At 33.2% G+C, this 20797-nt stretch overlaps 1 protein-coding gene and 1 pseudogene across 1 annotated transcript; both read left to right on the forward strand.

The window, feature by feature from the left end:
- The first annotated feature begins 7831 nt into the window (after positions 1-7831).
- On the forward strand, positions 7832-13281 carry LOC146940170 (uncharacterized; annotated as a pseudogene).
- A 3888-nt stretch (positions 13282-17169) lies between these two features.
- LOC146940171 (Protein phosphatase 2C family protein) lies at positions 17170-19858 on the forward strand. Its single transcript, XM_085753808.1, has 6 exons — positions 17170-17306; positions 17407-17469; positions 18266-18505; positions 18605-18881; positions 19220-19374; positions 19462-19858. The coding sequence occupies exons 2-6, from the start codon at positions 17431-17433 to the stop codon at positions 19597-19599; spliced, it is 849 nt and encodes a 282-aa protein (XP_085609934.1). The 5' UTR covers positions 17170-17306; positions 17407-17430; the 3' UTR covers positions 19600-19858.
- Positions 19859-20797: the final 939 nt, after the last annotated feature.

The raw sequence follows: 20797 nt of genomic DNA on the forward strand, positions 1-20797 counted from the left end.
AAGGTGATAATCTTTCCCCTTATCTTTTTGTCATTTTCATGGATAGACTCACCCACATGATAGCTTATCATATAGAAACAGATTATTGGGTCCTTATGCGTGTTGGAAGGTATGGTTCTCAAATTTCTCATTTACTTTTGCTGTTGATCTCCTTTTTTTGTTGGAGTCTCTTTTTTTTTTGTGGTGACCGGGGTTTGAACCCCAGACCTTGCATATATTATGCATTGTCCATACTAACTAAGTTAAGCTCACGAGGACTTTTGTCGGGGCCTCTATTGAAAAGGATCATTGTGTAATGCATTGTCTTGACTCTTTTTGTCAAGCTTCGGGGCAAAAAATTAATATGCAAAAAAACCTCATGTATATTTTTCCAAGAATGTTGATACTCAACTTCGAGTGGATATTTTACACATACATGTTTTACTCAGGTGAATGGTTTAGGCAGACATTTGCGGGAAAACCATGCTCCTATTAGGAGTTCGAGGGGCCATTTTAATCTTATTGTTACCAAAATTCATAGTAAGTTAAGTGGATGGAAACAACAATGCTTAAGTTTGGATTGTAGCATCACCCTTTCTAAAATGGTGCTCAGTTCGATTCCTTACTATCAAATATATAGTATGTTTAGATCCCGGAAACCATTTGTGACGACGTTGATAAAATCCAATGTGTATTTGTGTGGGGTGATTCTAATCATGGTAGTAAAGCTCATCTAATTAGTTTGGATGTTTGTTGTCTGGCTCAAAAGGATGAGGACCTTGGTTTCAATAAATCCTAACACATGACTAAGGATTTTCTCATGAAGATGATTTGGAGACTGCTCAAGAATTCGAGAGATCTTTGGTTTAGAGCCATGTGAGGAAAATACGGCAAATTGGTGATGGTTATAATACAAATTTTTGGTTGTACAAGTGTTATGGAGATTTAATGTCTATAGCCAACAAAACCTTTGAGGACGTTACCTTCTCTGTTAGGGATATTTTAATTTCGACGGGAAATTAGGACCTTAATTTCCTTAACACTAATTTAGCAGCTGAGATTGTTAATCGAGTTATCACCATTTTGACACCAATTGATGCAGATGGTCATGACACTATTGGGTGGATAGGTACCGATACCCATCATTTCACTACTCAAAGTGTTTATTCCTTACAACGTCATAATTGTCCGATAGTGGAAGGAGACCGGTAGAGCTTTGAAAGTGGCATAGGCCGCATCACATTCAAACTTTTATTTGATTAGCAGCCGATAAGTGCATTCTTACTAATTTTTTTAAGTAGATGGGGCATTGGAATTTCTCCCTTTTACTAAATTTATTGTAATGGAGATGAAATTCTTCTTCATGTGCTCTGTAATTGCGTTCACGCAACCCATGTATGACTTCATATTGTTCCCCGGTTTTTGTAACTAATTTCTTTTCTTTTGAAAGTAGAGATTGGTTTTTCAACATCCTCAGTAAATAAAAAAAGGGTTGAAACAAACACAACAATATCGAAAACCATTTTCATTATGACATGATGGATTTTATGGAAAAGTGGAGAAATAGTGATATCATTGAAGAGAATTTTCAAAGACCGTTCAACCCCCACTTAATGATCCAAAGATTAGTCAAAGACATTGAAGACTACAATTTGGAGCCTATTCATAGAGGGCATCAGGTAAAGAAGATTTTACGCATAGGTTGGCAGAGACCGCAAGATGGATAGATCAAAGTTAATAGTGATGAGGCTTGCAAAGATATGGGTAGATTGCAGGGTGCGGTGGTCTTTTTCGTGATATAGACAGAAGATGGATCAAAGGTTATGCTAAGAAGATTGGAGTTTGTGATGCATTACTTGCTGAGAAGTGGGGATTGTACTTGGGCATGGAAATGGACGGAACATTTATCTCACCTTTATAGTGCAAAATGGCTAGAAGATTCTGGTTGACATGATCTCCGACAGTTTTAAGTTGAATGGGAATATCCTTATTGTAGTTCACCGTATCCGACAATTATTAAAGATGAAATAGAACAAAATCAATCATACTTTGCGCGAAGGAAATATAACTGCTAATTGGTTTGCTAACTTTAGCATTTCTATGGATAACTTTGATTTGTTTGCTTGGGATCTTGGAGTTTGTTCCTCTCAAGGTCTCAAGTTTGATTCCCCCTAGTGCCAATTTCGGTGGGCAAGTCCATACAGAGCTTTGCTCCGGCTTTAAATAGGGCCCCACAAGTGTGTGGTGGGATTGGTCCCCTCGAATTAGTCGGTTCTTGGATCGGATACCGAGTCATCAAAAAAAAAAAAACTTTGATTTATTTGCTTTGGAGACCCCTTCAAGTGAGCTTTAAAAGCTTATTTTTTTATGATATTTCCGATACGTAGGAATATTTGCTTAGTTTCATACTTTTTTTATTGGACTCTACCCACTTTTGTACCAAAAAATAAAATAAAATCCACAAATTGAAAAGAAAATAATAATAATAAATTGAAGAGTGTAAACATAAAAGAGTTTAATTGGGGTGCACTGACTGTGTAAAGACACTTTACACAGTCAACCAATAGAATGCTGCCAATTCATTTTCTCTTTTAATATAATTAATTGAATTAAAAAATAAAATGAATTCCATCGATGACATTCTATTCCGACACCGTTGTCCACCGCTTGAACCAAGCCCCAACATCCTTAAAAGACAATTGAAGGTTTAGAATACCACTTTAACTCACAACCACGATGGTATTGTTTCCTTCAGAAAAATACCATCTCACACCGCCCTTTTTCTTTAAAGAAAACAAAAAAAATTGTGATACTAGATTCTGGCCCTCCAGTTTTTATAATCAGATGTTTTTATGTTGCCGAAGATGTTGTATGTGCAAACATGATGCTATCGTGAATCTGCTAAACCTCTGCACATCCGTTTGTTAATCAGTAGTGTTTGCAAAAACTCCACCGTGATTGACTGATTGCCACCGTTGCTGCACTATAACTGTCATGGAGGATGAACTGGAAGTTTTTGTCGACGATTAATTAATTTTTTAGTATTAATCTCATTAAAACAGAAAATGAAATGGCAGCATTTTATTGGCAGCATTTTTCGGAAGAGTTTAATCGGGGTGCACTGACTGTGTAAAGACACTTTACACAGTCAACCAATAGAATGCTGCCATTTCATTTTCTCTTTTTATATAATTAATTGAATTAAAAAATAAAATAAATTCCATCGATGGCATTCTATTCCGTCCACCGCTTGAACCAAGCCCCAACATCCTTAAAAGACAATTGAAGGTTGAGAATACCACTTTAACGCACAACCAAGATGGTATTGTTTCCTTCAGAAAAATACCATCTCACACCGCCCTTTTTCTTTAAAGAAAACAAAAAAAAATTGTGATACTAGATTCTGGCCCTCCAGTTTTTATAATCAGATGTTTTTATGTTGCCGAAGATGTTGTATGTGCAAACATGATGCTATCGTGAATCTGCTAAACCTCTGCACATCCGTTTGTTAATCAGTAGTGTTTGCAAAAACTCCACCGTGATTGACTGATTGCCACCGTTGCTGCACTATAACTGTCATGGAGGATGAACTGGAAGTTTTTGTCGACGATTAATTAATTTTTTAGTATTAATCTCATTAAAACAGAAAATGAAATGGCAGCATTTTATTGGCAGCATTTTCCGGAAGAGTTTAATCGGGGTGCACTGACTGTGTAAAGACACTTTACACAGTCAACCAATAGAATGCTGCCATTTCATTTTCTCTTTTTATATAATTAATTGAATTAAAAAATAAAATGAATTCCATCGATGGCATTCTATTCCGACACCGTTGTCCACCGCTTGAACCAAGCCCCAACATCCTTAAAAGACAATTGAAGGTTGAGAATACCACTTTAACGCACAACCAAGATGGTATTGTTTCCTTCAGAAAAATACCATCTCACACCGCCCTTTTTCTTTAAAGAAAACAAAAAAAATTCTCTTTATATAATTTCTTTTCGTATATACTTTTACAAAATCAATATATTTTTCCTATTAAAGAAATCATCAATACCATTTTATAGATTCGTGCGGAGGGAGTGCTCGGGGCTGCTTTCTCATGTTCACTTGCAAGAGGTTGCTATTGATTCGTGGTAGTGGCAGTTGGACAGGAGTGGTGTATTGTTTACTTTGTTCGTTGTGTGTACCAGTTTCTTACTAGTCATCAAGTGCTCATTTCAGATGTAGATCCTGAGTTGGTGTGTGATCGTTGTCGTGCACGATCAAAAATAAGTGTTTTAAAACAAGTAGTACAAGGTAGTTAACCTTGGTCGTCTCTCGAAGATTTCTGATTTAACAATTGCCAATAACAAGAACAGCAGCTATGAATTCTAAAATATAAATTGGGGGGTTTTTGTCTGCTTCACAGAACAATTTGCAAATTAGGATGATGAATTCAATTAATAGAAAAACAATCCACTGGTTTTAGAAAACTTTGTTTATCATCTATCACAGGTTCTCAGAAAATATTTGTTAAAGAGTTTATGATTTGGTTGATTATAAAACTCTTTTTTTTTTTGAAGGAAAAACTCATTTAACAAGCGAAATCCAGTTTTATAGAGAATTCGTTTGATTAAGCATCATACGTGTTCAACTAACTATGGTGATTGATAGACTTTTAGCAAGTGTACTAAAAATGCATCGAAGTAATAAAATTTATAAGATTCGTATCCACAGGGACTGTTTCAACTTCTACTCGGTAGTAACGTTATTATTAAGGATGTATGTAAAATGGGGGGGGGGGGTGCACTGAGGCAATAGATTTGGTTTGCAAATGTAAATAAAATGGTTAAGGAAAAATTGGTTTAAGAAATAATATGGAGAGATGACTAGGTCAATCAATTCATCTGTTCATCACTCATTTTAGCAACCTGTTTCTAAATTTTACGAATAATATTCAGTTCAAGACAAATTAACAAAATAGCTTAGGTCAATCCCTTGATCCTAAGCCCTCTTTTATAATTATAATTCCCTAATCCCTTAGGTGAACCTATAATCATCAAAGGTTTTAAGTCCGTTAATTCAATTATCACAACCTAACAACGCTCCATCCCTAGATTGTCCGTTAGATTGAACAGTATAAATATGTCAGAGTTACACGCTAGTGTCAGTAGTCATATAAACTCTAGAATCAATTATATTGGGTCAGAATCATAAAAGCATTAAGAACAATTTATACTGAATAAACTAGAATAACATTCATAACAATTAAGATTTACAGGTTACATAAACATGAGCTAGAACATAATCATCTCTTGACCTAATCACAAAGGATCTAGCTATTCATGGCTAAAGCATAAATAACTAATATGAAAGAAGGATTCATTACATGAAATTGGTTACCGGATGTGAGTTTTGATGGTCTCCAACCTTCTATCCATGGTTCTTGCTCCAAAAGTCTGTTTCTTTCCCCAAAATTTCGCTCCTTCTCCCTGGTGTGCAGCTGGGCTTTTATGTAAATAATGCTGTGACTTTTTACATCGCAGTACGATGGAGAGCGTCGTAGTACCATGGCAGATCTACTTTTTACATCGTAGTACGATGGAAAGCGTCGTAGTACGATGGAGAGACTTTTTACATCGCAGTACGATAGAAAGCGTTGTAATACGATGGCAGATCTACTTTTTACATCGTAGTACGATGGAAAGCATCGTAGTACGATTTTTCCAGTAACAAAATGACTCCAAAACATCCAAAATCGTAGTATGATGCCCAGAAATCGTAGTACGATGTCTCCTTTGCTTGTACATGTGAAATACACCTTCTGTAGCTCAAAAACTCATGCATAATCATCTGAACTCTACTAAAATTACATAGAAATCAATAACAAAATATGCTATATGACCTAGTGTCATCACAACCCCAAACTTGCATCGTTACTTGTCCTCAAGGAACTTACTTTAAAAATGGACTTTAACAGTAAAATAACACCTACCTCATCAATGGTAAATCAAAAGTTCATCTTCTAGTTAGCATTAGTGGGCTAACTTGCTTGCCAGAACTTTCATTCCACAACTTCACGCAACATCATTGAAAAGGTTCACACAGTTGACATACTAATCACTATATTACCAAAACTTGAAAAGCTTCTAAACATCAATCAAAGTTACATTACAATACACACTTTTAAGGACTTCAGGGTGTAACGGGGCTAAGGTCACAGGTGGGATTATTTGGGAAGTAGGCTTAAAATAACAAATTGGAGTTAAGCATTTCCTACTTACTTTGGCAATTTGGAAAACCACAACCTGAAATAATTTGCTTAAATTTGAGAACTAGAGAACACAACAGAAGTTCTGGATCACTCAATTTACAAGTCTTTGTCTCAATTTATTTCATGTTGATTTTTTTTTTTATCAACTTGATTGATTTTTTTTTATATATTTTTTTTTTCATTTTTTGAATTGAGACAATGTGATCTATTTACTCATGTTCTCTATATCCCTCACCCCAAACTTAAAATGTTGCTATCCCATGAGCAACCCCAAACTTAGACTTTTGCAAACACATAATAATTGCCTAACTCCAAAAATTGGGTAAAAATCCTAAGGTCTCTAGGCTTGTAATATGGTTTGTCACCGAAACAACGGGGTCTAACCTATTGGTTCAAAATTGGCTTAAAAATGGGAAAAATTCAATGCAACAGGTAGGCTTCAAAGGCTCAAGGTACAAGCACTTTGCCTTAGTGTGTAAGTAACGTAACCAATTGACATAAAGAAAATTCGCAAGTCCCAGAAATAGTATTAGCATGGAACACTCATATTTTATGAAAATTGAAAAACAAATATTTGGCTTTGGAACTTACTGGCTGAGGTTTATGGAAGTTGTCAAAATTCACACTGCCGTACACTTCAACAAAGGAACCTCATGCAAGCTCTACCTCCTTGAACTTTTGATAAACCATTGATGAACAAATGCTACTAGACTGGTAAAATTCAAGAAAAAAGCAAATTCATTAATAATAAACAAGTGCAGATGCAATTACAAAACATAGGGGAATACAAAATTCATAACACTAGCAGCAGTCACACACATTTATTTTTTTATTTATTTATTTTTATTTTTTTTGAAAAGAAGTACCAACCAAATAAACGAAATTAGAAAATATGATGGGTTGCCTCCCATCAAGCGCTTTCTTTTACGTCATTAAGCTTGACGCCTCAACCACTGTTAGGGTGGCAAATATGAAAGAAAAAATATGTCATCCTTCTTCTTCCTCTTGTTTGGTAGGAATTCCATGAACTTCATACAAAGTAGCAGATGCTCCCATGAGCTCACAGTGAATCTTTTGGAAGTAAAGTTGTCCCACCTTAAAGAAGGATATGAATTCATTTGCACATGAGTTAGTTCTTCAGACCCCATTTGCTGAGACTTCAGGTAGAGACCAACACTCATCACTTGTGGACTGTCGTCCACCACAGTAGCCTTACACTCAGTCTCCATCTCAACCAACTTTTGCTGAGACTCATATGCTTTCTCATCAAGATCACCACACTGAACTTCAAATTTTTCAAATGAAACTTGATTTAATATCAAGAAATCATCTAAAATATTTTGAAGCTGAGTATTGTAATCGATGTTGATACGCTCTTTCAGCCCTTCACAATCCGTACCCTGATGATTCACCTCATGATCACATCTTGCATTAAATCTTGAGATTTGATTGTCCCATTGTTCTATCTTCCAAGAAAGCAGATGATTTTCATACTCCAACGAAACAATCTCCTCTGTGTCATAAAGGCGTAACCTGTCTACTAACCTGTCTATCATAGCTGCAAAACTTGGATAAACTTTTTAGCAGCAGAGTACAATGAGGTAAACATGAAGAGCATAAATCATAACATATTTTTTTTCAATTTTTTAATATATAGACAAAAAATGTAAATGACAGAAATCCTAAACAATAACGAAATTTCCAAGCTGAAATGATTCAACAGTCCCCGGCAACGGCGCCAAAAACTTGATAGACTTTTAGCAAGTGTACTAAAAATGCATCGAAGTAATAAAATTTATAAGATTCGTATCCACAGGGACTGTTTCAACTTCTACTCGGTAGTAACGTTATTATTAAGGATGTATGTAAAATGGGGGGGGTGCACTGAGGCAATAGATTTGGTTTGCAAATGTAAATAAAATGGTTAAGGAAAAATTGGTTTAAGAAATAATATGGAGAGATGACTAGGTCAATCAATTCATCTGTTCATCACTCATTTTAGCAACCTGTTTCTAAATTTTACGAATAATATTCAGTTCAAGACAAATTAACAAAATAGCTTAGGTCAATCCCTTGATCCTAAGCCCTCTTTTATAATTATAATTCCCTAATCCCTTAGGTGAACCTATAATCATCAAAGGTTTTAAGTCCGTTAATTCAATTATCACAACCTAACAACGCTCCATCCCTAGATTGTCCGTTAGATTGAACAGTATAAATATGTCAGAGTTACACGCTAGTGTCAGTAGTCATATAAACTCTAGAATCAATTATATTGGGTCAGAATCATAAAAGCATTAAGAACAATTTATACTGAATAAACTAGAATAACATTCATAACAATTAAGATTTACAGGTTACATAAACATGAGCTAGAACATAATCATCTCTTGACCTAATCACAAAGGATCTAGCTATTCATGGCTAAAGCATAAATAACTAATATGAAAGAAGGATTCATTACATGAAATTGGTTACCGGATGTGAGTTTTGATGGTCTCCAACCTTCTATCCATGGTTCTTGCTCCAAAAGTCTGTTTCTTTCCCCAAAATTTCGCTCCTTCTCCCTGGTGTGCAGCTGGGCTTTTATGTAAATAATGCTGTGACTTTTTACATCGCAGTACGATGGAGAGCGTCGTAGTACCATGGCAGATCTACTTTTTACATCGTAGTACGATGGAAAGCGTCGTAGTACGATGGAGAGACTTTTTACATCGCAGTACGATAGAAAGCGTTGTAATACGATGGCAGATCTACTTTTTACATCGTAGTACGATGGAAAGCATCGTAGTACGATTTTTCCAGTAACAAAATGACTCCAAAACATCCAAAATCGTAGTATGATGCCCAGAAATCGTAGTACGATGTCTCCTTTGCTTGTACATGTGAAATACACCTTCTGTAGCTCAAAAACTCATGCATAATCATCTGAACTCTACTAAAATTACATAGAAATCAATAACAAAATATGCTATATGACCTAGTGTCATCAGTGATGATCAAGCGTCACCAAGAACAAAGTTAATATCATAACAAGATTCGATCAACCCTTTTCGCAAGCGAAAAAGAAAGCATATATAGTTTCTGTTCAAATTAATTTAAACAAGCGATGAATTAATTTGAACAATCTCAAAGGTATGAATATGAAACAGAATAATTAAGCATCAATTGTACCAAATTTATACACATAAAAGAGACACGAAAGTTGATATATGATCAGAGTAAACATAACAAATTGCTATTAAAACCGAACCTCAAGAGTCAACAATAAAGTTCCTTCACCAATGGATTGAAAGAGATATTAGTTCTCCATAGCAAGTGGCTGCCTTAGGGTTTCTATTTTGGGAACAGTGAAATGAGCAGCCCTAGCTATGTTTTTTAGTTTTTATATTACATGGGAAAAATGGACCTGGGCCGAAAAACATAAGTTGTCTCGAAATTAATTATTTAAAATAACGTCTGGAACAAAACGCAATTATTTGACTCATGTGCGCTCCGAACTGGGTTCTGGCCTCAACATGAAATTTGTAGCATTTTCTCTTAGCTTTCCAACGCATGGTTGCGGGCCTCAAAACGATAAATGCAGCTCCAGTTATTCCCTGCGCAATGAAATGTGTCAAATTACTGTTTATTCGAAAAATACGTAGCGAAAATAAAATAAATGCAAAACTAAACTAAACTTAGAAAACACATTAAAAACACTAAAAAATTAAGGGAGAAATCATAGAATTTCCATAGCATAAGATAGAAGAAAGTACATTAAAAAAGCACTGATCAGTGTGACATAAGAAAGTTTCTCTGAAGGTTTCTGTGTTTGCGTGGCGATTACTTCAAAACAGATTTGCCTACTAAGGATGATTGGTTAGGCGTGGTGTTCTTTAGGCTGATGATTACTTTTGCATAGCAGGTTATGGTGAGATGGAATCGATCAATCATTTGTTCCTTCATTGCAGCTTTTTTGGTTCTCTTTGGTTTTTGGTTTGTGCCTGGTTGGGGTTTTCTTCGGTTGACCCACGTTCTGTTTCAGATCACTTCATTCAGTATGCCATTTTGACAAGTGGGTCGAAAGCGCGAAAATGCTTTTTGCACTTAATTTGGTTTACTCCTATGTGGGTTATTTGGCAAGAGTGTAACGAAAGAAACTTTAACCAAAAAGAGAAATCGCATTTCAATTGCTCCATAAGGTCAAATATGTGTCTTTGTGATGGCTGAAGTATAATGATGCTTATCTCATGTGTTTGCTGGTTGGTGGCAGTGTCTTTTGATTGTTTGGGTGTTGGTTAATTGTTTTGCTTTGTTTTCTTTTTCAATGCCTTTGTCTTTTAAGGGCGTGTATGTGTCTGCTTCTTTTCGGCACACCTTATGCTATGCTTTTTTGGTGTTTAATATATCCCATTTTCACTTGTTAAAAAAAAATATTTTATAGATTGAAAATCATATCGTGCATCCTTGGCTAAAATGATAAGTATCATCTTCTATTTTATATATTTTTTTAGGGGATCATCTATATTTATACTATATATAAAGAAAATAACCTCTTTCAGCTCTTTTGGGTTGCCTTTTTCTCTTTCCAAAGATGCCCTTAATTTCAATACAAATAACACATGTAACAAATAGATAAGAATCAATTTAAATATTAAAATAAAAGTGTAACAAACACAAATGTTCAGTTTTTTCCTTTATCAATTAAAAAGTGTAACAAACTAGATAAGTGTATTTATACTTACTTTTTTATTATCTCAATTATACTCTTAAACTACCCCTTTCAGCACTTTTGGACTGACTTTTTCTTTTCAAAAATACCCTCAATTTTCAATGCAAATAACACATGTAACAAATAAATATGAATAAATTTAAATATTAAAAAAATGTAACAAGCACGATATAAATATATATATATGTCTGATTTTTTTTCTTTATAAAAGTGTAACAACTTTTTCTAAAGAAAAAAATCAGACATATATATATATATATATTTATATCGTGTTTGTTACATTTTTCTTTATAAAAAATCTATATATATATATATATAAAGAAAAATCATATTATAAAGAAAAATATATATAAAGTGATTTTTTAAAAGTCAGACATATATATATATTATAAAGAAAAAATCACGATATATATATATATATATATTATATAAAGAAAAATCATATTATAAAGAAAAATATATATGTCTGATTTTTTTTCTAAAAGTGATTATAAAAAATCATATTATAAAGAAAAATATATATAAAGTGATTATTTTGTTTAAAAAAGTGATTTTTTTTTTCTTTCTAAAAATCACTTTAGAAAAAAAATCTTTTATAAAAGTGATTATTTTGTTTAAAAAAGTGATTTTTTTCTTAAAAAAGCTATAACAAACGGGCTCTAAGGGTATAACTGGGATAATAAAAAATCACTTTTTTAAACAAAATAATCACTTTTAAGAGTATTGCATCCGTTTGTTACAGATTTTTAAAAAAATCAAAATCTAAAAAAAATCTAAAAACAGCTTCAAATGAGAAGCTGTTAAGAGCAGCTTCTCAAATAATAGATTTTTTTTAGAGGAGAGAGAAAATATGATTTAAAAGATTGAACTAATTTTGTAACAAAAAATCTTTTTATATAGTTGTATCCAAACAAACTAGATTATTTGTTTAAAAAAAGTGATTTTTATTATGGTAAACAAACGCAAAATAGATTCTGATTTTTCACAAAATCTCTAAAATATAATCTCTAAATTATTTTATGTCAAAATCACTTTTATTTTAATCCGTAACAAACGGGCCCTTAACAACTTCTCATTTGAAGCTGTTTTTAGATTTTTTTAGATTCTGATTTCTTTAAAAAAATGTAACAAACGGATGCAAAACTCTTAAAAGTGATTATTTAAAAAAAGTGATTTTTTTCTTAAAAAAGCTATAACAAACGAGCTCTTAATCTCTTTGGTAATTCCTACGTAAATGACTCATTGTTTTTTCAACTATGTATGAACTGCAAGTTTCTCCAAGAGGTGGTTATGTTCAGATGTCCTTCCATAACACATGCTGTTATTGCTTCTGCAATCTGCCAGAGACCGAGTTTAAGTTCTTTATCTCTTACCAACTTTAAAGAAGCTAGAGAAAGAGAAAATGTTACTCCGTGCTTCATTGATTCATTGATGAGTTTGAAGCGCTTAACTTGTCTTGATTTGTCCTATTCAGGCATTACTGATTGGTTGCTTTACTCTCTAGCACTTGCAGCTCTTCCTTTGAGGAAACTTGTCCTCCAAGGTTGCTGCCAATATACTTATACCGGTATCTCTTGTTTCTTGTCAAAGTGTCGATCTCTGCAGCATCTAGATCTTCAACGTGCAAAGTTTTTGAATGATCGGCATTTCAACAAGCTGTGTGCATTTCTTGGTGATTTAGTGTCTATAAATGTGAGTGGTTGTAAAAAGCTCACCAATTCAGCCTTCTTTGCACTCCTTAGGAACTGTCCTTTGCTCAATGAGATCAGAATGGAGTCAACAAATATTGGAGTAGGTTCAATACCGTCCGCGGATGTGGTTGTATACCATCAAGTGAAGTCTCTCCGTTTGGCTCACAATTCAGGTTTACAAGATGAATGAACACATCAAAAGGTTTGCTTTAATGTTTCCAAGTATGCAATTTCTTGATTTGTGCAATTGCGGTTACGTATCTGAAAAAACTATTTGTAAAGTGTTAAAGAGATGCTGTAAGATTAGGCATTTGAACTTTGCCTTCTACCCACAACCTAAGCTATTTTTGATCAACTTTGAAGTTTCCAAACTGGAGGTGCTGAACTTGTCACACTCAAGAATTAACGATGACACATTGTATGCGATCTCAAAGAGTTGCCCTCGGCTTCTACATCTGGACCTGGAAGATTGTGATCATGTCACGGAGAAGGGAGTGAGGCTAGTGTTAGACAACTGCGTACAACTGAGAGAGATTAATTTGCAAGATTGTCGTAAAGTGTCTGCTGATACTGTTGCCAAGATGATACTTTTGAGGCCATCATTGAGAGAAATAATTGCACCGCCTCATTTTATTCTGTGACAATGATAGGAAACTTGTTTGCTAGTATTTTGGAACTGCTATGTTCGAGCTAAGTTTTTTATGTTTCAGATGTTACTTTTCTTAGATTTTTTTTGGTTGAAAATGTGAACTTCCATTTGTTTTATTTTGTTACTGGTATGTGCATGATAACTGCACAAATATTCATTTAATTGTTATTATTTGAATAATAATACATTTCAGAGTAGAGTTCATAAAAATACTGATTTTATTACATAAAATGTGAACATTCCTTTTGACGTGCTAAATTGTTGAGTGTTCATTGTATTTTTCAAGTGGATGATTCTATGAGAGAAATTTCCAAAATATATTTGGAAAGTTGCAATGGTTAAAAGAGACCTTTTATAGAAAAGGTGTAATGCTTTACAATTGAAGCAATGTAACCATTCATGAACAAAATCTTTCAAAGGGTTCTTTCCCTTTCCCAAAGGACATAAGTTTCTCTATAAATAGAGACACTTTGGAGGCAGAAAAAAGATAGAGAAATTGAAAGAAAAAGAGATAGAACATCACATTCTGGTGAGTCTAAATTCTGCCGAAAATTATACAAAATCATAGCTTGAGCTGCAATTCCATTGCTCTTAGCTTGTCTTAGTTTTCCATGAAGAGTAATATATTTTCATTCAAATTAAATGTACGACAATTTTGATTTCGATCATTGATGAATAAATTTTAGTTTTCTTTTCATTTTCCTCGCATCGTTCTCTATTGTTATAGTGACAGGAGTCTAATTATTTTTGTATGGAAATAGAAATCAATTGTCTTCTTCGGGAAGGAAGCTACAAAACAAGAAGTGATGCATGTAGCAGACACATGCTATATGTTCCACGATACAAAGGCTCCCCAACTGATACATGTAGCAGACTCGGTGCAAAAAAAAAGGTTATTAATGATTTGATACAGACCAGTACCTACTTACGAACAAGAAGCAACAATGCTAACAAATCGTGAAGCTCACCACACCCATTGGATGCCCAACATATTTTTGGTGCGCTACTGGGCGCCAAACAAAAATTAAATACTAGCACTTTTAAATGAGTAACCCCTTGGAGTCTGAGATGTTACAACGATCTTGTCATGACCCTTGTTTTTACTTGACAGAGACGGAGAAAACAATTTACGAACCCTTACTTCTGTAGTATGTTTAGGGTCTTTCTCACTATCTCATAGCAACTTTTCCTTTCTTCCAACCTCTGCACTGTTGATATTAGGCCTTTTGGACGTGCAAGGTGTTGATGAATTCTTAAATGCTACTGAAATTGATCAGTCTGGAGTTTGATAAGTCATGCAATGCATTCTTTTAAACAATTTCTATTATCATATCATTTTGAGATCGTTTCATTATCTTGAATTCGTTCTCCAGAAAAGTCATCCTTTGCTCTAATTCCTGCTCACCAATCTGTTTTTTTTTTTTTAAGTCAAAATCAACATCAAATAGCAGCCAAGCAAATTGTCGAATGCTATAATTCATGCATAAGGTCAAATACTATAATTCAAAGTTCTGAAAAATCAAACTTTATACCTGGTACATCTGGTACAAATAGCAGCCAAGCACAGTTCAAATAGTAGCAGAAAACTCTAAAGTAAATACAATCTGTACCATTTTGAAACTAAAGAAAATTCTAAAGTAAATGCAATTTGTCAAATACTATAATTCATCATGTTAATCTTGGAAACTATACATCACTATGAAACTAAATTAAATTCAATAGTAAAACCAATAACACCTATTTGGAAATTATACATCACTATGCAATTAGTGAAAAGAAAAGAGAAAAAAATTAGAAACTAATCTCGAAAATCATTAAAGGATCTTTCAATATTACCCGGAAGAAATCACAAAATTAGTAAGAAGATCGCCAAATTACCTCATCCAAACACACTCTAAAGGATCTTTCAATACTACCTAGAAGAAATCGAAATAAAATCACTGTTATCCTTCTTTTCATTTGATAATTAAAGGCGATGTAACAGAGTTATCACGAGCATCCATTGATAAGCGCTTCGAGTTATTCTCATTGCTTATTTCGACCATGATTATAGAAGCTTACTAATGTTGGAGTATGAATATGGAATTTTGAAAAAATGAGTTTCTGATATATTTTCCTATCAGTGCATAGGCATAATCTTACTAAAGTGCAATCTTCATTGTTCAAGTGTTGCACAATCTTCTCCAACAACAATTTTTCTAACAAACTCGTCATTTTGTCATATAGACTATTTTGTAACGGTGTTTTAAAAATAACTGCAACGTACTCTACTCTAATAGATATCATGTAAAACTTGTTTGCACTATAATGCATATCATTCTTTGTATAAAAAATGATATACTTATTACTTTTTGTATTATTAAGATTGATTATTTTTATGGATTCTTTAAATAATGGACACTTGTTAGCATGCTATGTAATAATATGACATTAATCTTATCATTCATACTACATAAGCCATATAATTATCTATATTGTCAAATTTTTGACTAATTCAATTCTTTGGTCAAGGATCCTATAATAATTTTGAGGACTGCAATTAGTAAACATTTTCAACTACTTGATGAAGGCTCTAAGAATTTTGGGTCATTTTTAATTAAGCTGCCACTAACGTCCAATCAAATATAATTTTTTACTGCAATAATAAATTATAGAATTTTGTCCAAAACTTTAAGTTTAACTTTTGATATTTTGGAGATTGACTAAGGTGTTGATTTGAGAAAACGAACTAATATGTTTTCAACATGATTTAATGACCAATATTTCAATAGTTAACAACAGATTAATTAAATTATTTTACTTGTTAAATCATTTTTATTGGACACTTATTTTTTTTTTAGAGTTTAATGGATATTCACTAATTGTGTGAAATAGATTTACACTATCATCCAATAAGAATCACGTGAGTGATTTCCAAAATAATGAAATCATATGAGATTCATTGGAAGATCCAACGATCAATTATCGCTAGGCGCCCTGACTATGGGGCTAAACACCCTAGTTTTGCATAAGGTGGGTGCTCGACCCCGCCCTGGGGTTAGATGTGGGGTTAGACACCCTACTTGCGTGTAGCTTGGAGCGTTAAGTAGGCATAAATTGTGTTTTTGTAGTTTTCTCATGTCTTTGGGTTTCAATTGGTGTGTCTCTTTATAGATTTGATCGAGATGTGTTGTTTCATGATATTACTTTATTGAAACTGAAGAAACACAACTCTTAATTCAAAAATCTCATCGTATATGATTGTGACTCTTGGTGAAAGATTGTTTTTTCATATGTGAAATAGTGTGTCTTGTATTACAAAAACATTGTCCTTGTACATCACAAAGCACATGAATTTGGACTATCTTATTAACCAATTATTTGTCATTTTCTATCTCTAAGTTATCATTATCTTCCTTAATAAGAATAGTCTATTCTTATTTGGATATCATGTAAAACTAGTTTACACTAATAATGTATCGCATTTTTTCTTTGTTTTTTAACACGTATAAATAAACATTTACACGTCGCTTGAATTAAAATAGGATGGTCTAAACTCACAGGTTCAATCACGCGGAAGAGAATAAACTCCTACAAATTGGTAAATCAATGTTCGAATCCCGGTTAGGAGGGGTATTCACCACTCTACCCAATAAGTATGGAATATACTCCTATAGGGATAACTTATGTAAAACAAATAAAATGGATGGTCTAATTTTCAAACTATTTATTTTTAAAAACAATATTTTCCTTTTCCATTTCATCCTTTTCTTCTGTCTTTCTCATTGTGTCTCTCAAAGAGTACAAGACAATCTTCAATATTTTTATTTTGTCTTTGTGAAGCTTAAGGTTGTCGAAACATTTAACACAATAAATAATAACATCATAACATAAGCATCCTACGTTTCCTTTGTCTCACACAACACAATCTTTTTATAATTATTATCACTGTCTTCTGAACAGTGGAAACAAACACAGTATCAATGAATTCTTCAACTCTAACAAAGTTGAATCCTTATCTTGATTGAATTTAGCTGAGTTTAGTTTCATTCATCTATATCTTTTTCCTTTTCTTGCTGTTATCACCACCTTGATGACTTTCTGCACTTGTTTTTGAAAATTCTGCTTTTGATCACAGAGTTTGTGATTTCAAACAAAAATCATGGATAGGCTATGCTGTTTTAAATCTTCATACTCTCAGGTAATAATGCAATTTTTCTGTTAGCTATATTTTTTTTATGTGATTCTTTGCATGAACCATTATCTATTGTTTATTGAGTTTGATGAAAAACATGTGTTTATATTCTCACTTGTTATTGGAATGGAAATTGGCACAGATTTTCAGGAAAAAGTCAAATTCTATTTCTAGTTCTAGGATTCATATTCCTATAAAGAGAATTACTATATTTGAGTTTAACTAAATCATCAATATTAACTTATAATTTATCTTGGACTCCATTATTTTCCTACCTAGAACTTTGATGTATTATTAGTATTAAACTTGGTTAGTAATTTAACTAATTTTATTTGTTACAAAATCATCATACAGATGATATGGGAAAGAAACTGTTTTGATAAGCATTTAGAGGACAATTAGCCTAAGATGTGGAGTTTGTATTTTTCCAGCTTTTTTTTAACCTATTTGAACTTATATACCGAGTACCGACAAAAGCACATGTGATGTTGTTTAGAAAAGCTTATAGAAACAACTTATGACATGTTCATATGCTGTTTTCATCTTATTTCTATAAGCTTTCCAGGATAGTTTATAAAAATAGTTTATAGCTTATACAGAAAAAAATGATTTTATTTGATCTTTTGTTAGGAATAGCTTATACATAAGCACTTATATGATAAGTGTTTATGTTAGGAGTGCTTAATTAAACTGTTTACTCAAATAGGGTCTTTGTTCTGAAATCAAATACTACTACTTTTCCTTTGCATGTCCCTTAAAACTGGAAGGAATATTCGAATTTTCTGTTTTGATTGCTTTACAGCTTGTAGCGTCGCGTCCTTCATCCAGCACTGGTAAGGGGAAGAATTATGAAGGTTCAATAAAGTATGGTTTCAGCCTGGTAAAAGGGAGAGCTAATCATCCAATGGAGGATTATCATGTTGCCAAGTTTGTGCAGTTACAGGATAAAGAATTGGGTTTATTTGCTATCTATGATGGTCACCTAGGAGACCGTGTACCCGCCTATTTACAGAAACATTTGTTTAGCAACATTTTAAGGGAGGTTAGAAATCATTATATATCTTTTATGCTAGTTTGATCAAAATTCACATTAGAAAAGTTATACTCCTCTACTATTGTGCTTATTGATTTAATGTCTTAGGAGGGATTTTGGGATGACCCTACTCTTTCTATCTCAAAAGCATATGAGAGCACAGATCAGGCTATTCTATCACATAGTTCTGATTTAGGGCATGGTGGATCAACAGCTGTAACTGCGATATTGATCGATGGAAGAAGACTATGGATAGCTAATGTTGGAGACTCGCGAGCTGTTCTTTCAAGAAAAGGGCAAGCAGTACAAATGACTATCGATCACGAACCTAACACAGAACGAGGCAGCATTGAGACTAGAGGTGGTTTTGTCTCCAACTTGCCAGGTACTTTAAACCATTAATTAAACCTGAATTCTGTTCCTAATGATGAAGCAATTGACACATCCCAATGCATGCTAAAGTTAGCACTGTGTAGAATAGAGATAGTTGACATCAGTGTTGTTAAAATGTAGCTCGAGCGGCACTATAGAGCTATAAGCCTATAATGTAGCAGAACTTAGACAAACTGCTATTGTTCCGCGATATACTATTTAGTACAAAATGTTGTCTATTAGGGACTATAGAGGCGTTATAGTACTGTTGCGTAGTGGAATTTGAGCAAATTGTTGTTTTCCGTGATCCGCAAACATTACTTAACAAATTAATGTTGTTGTTGATGCTAGGTGATGTGCCAAGAGTAAATGGACAACTGGCTGTTTCTCGCGCATTCGGAGACAGGAGTCTCAAGTCACATTTGCGATCAGACCCGGACGTACAAACAACTGATATAGATGTTGATATTGAAATGCTAATCCTTGCAAGTGATGGAATTTGGAAGGTGAAATAGTTATTGTTGATTTCTTGACTCTTGCTTTTAATGCTCAATATTATTAAAAATAAAAATCATTTGCATGTGTTAAACTAGGTAATGGCTAATCAAGAAGCAGTGGATATTGCTAAAAGAATGAAAGATCCACATAAAGCAGCAAAACAACTAGCAGCTGAAGCAATAAAAAGAAACAGTAAAGATGATATATCTTGTGTTGTGGTTAAATTCAGATGATTATATCATTTACATCATGTGTTGTGGTTAAATTTCTTTTTTTATTAGATTTTATTGTTGGGGAATGTTTGATTTCATTCCATCAAGTGTATCAGAATCTTCTGTATATTATTATTCTTCATAAGGCATTGTAAAAGGTGAATATGCTTATAGTTATTGATTCCATTATAGCAAGTGTTTGGATTGAGATACATTGGTTCTTTCCAAGGTTGTATACAGCATTATTTGATAGATACATACGATTTTTTTCTCTGGTCCATTTTCCAAAGGGAAGGAGAAGCTCAAGTTGAGCATTTTAAAGATTTTCCATGATCCAGTCAAGGTAGCTTTTGGTACAAAGGCATTTTGTACAAATCATTTCATAGAATGAATAGAAGCATCTCTGACTCTGACTGAAGAATAAGACAGTACCACAATTTTTGTATATTACAGGAGATAAAATATGTTATACTTTGGTCCAATTTAATGCAGACAAATCTCTTAAAAATGATGAGCAACTGTAAAGATTCTCTCTGTGATGGTTCATGGTTAGCTAATTTTGAACACTTCACAATCAATTATTTTATTGTAAAAGATGAATTTTAATTATAAGTTTAATCACCTATTGAAAACTTCATTCAAACTAAATCATTTTATCTTCTAGAGTCTTGATGTCAATAAAAAAATTTCTGCTTAAAAAAGCTAATATATAGTTACAAAGTATATTTATTTTAACAATTATTTAATAGCATAGTCAATATTGTTATCATTTTTCCTATTTCTTGTATTAATTGAACATCTGTTTATTTACTCTATTTTTACAATTGTACAACTTTAGGAGAGTAAATTGTAAATTAGTATGTATCTATCTCATATTACAACATCTCCAATGGTCAATTTTTAGAAGAGTTTCATGCACTACTATCAAGTAGTCTCCACAATGTCACGACATATTTATAAAACTCATACACAAGTTGCTCCAACGATTAAGAATTATGCAACTCTTAAATAATTCACACTTTTTTTTACTTGCATGAAACAGTATTTTCTTTCAATTCTACCGTCTCTTAATTAAGCTACTTCAACAAAATCTATGCAACCCAATTTCACCTCATACAGATTCATTCTCATATCAAAAACCATGTTCGATACTCCCACCGGAGATACTCTTTGCAACAAAGAGGATTGTTTTCCATTTTCAAATTTTCATATCCAAGTC

Source organism: Medicago sativa, chromosome 3, assembly GCF_051527215.1.
Source record: "Medicago sativa cultivar Bolivia chromosome 3, Bolivia_mono, whole genome shotgun sequence".
NCBI classification, from domain to species: domain Eukaryota; kingdom Viridiplantae; phylum Streptophyta; class Magnoliopsida; order Fabales; family Fabaceae; genus Medicago; species Medicago sativa.

Bases quoted from the DNA above. Each gene is read 5' to 3' on its own strand.
- LOC146940171 (XM_085753808.1), top strand. From the start codon at position 17,431: ATGGATAGGCTATGCTGTTTTAAATCTTCATACTCTCAG. The intron at 18,506-18,604 runs GTTAGAAATCAT...TTAATGTCTTAG, and splicing joins TTAGCAACATTTTAAGGGAG to GAGGGATTTTGGGATGACCC. The intron at 19,375-19,461 runs GTGAAATAGTTA...GTGTTAAACTAG, and splicing joins CAAGTGATGGAATTTGGAAG to GTAATGGCTAATCAAGAAGC.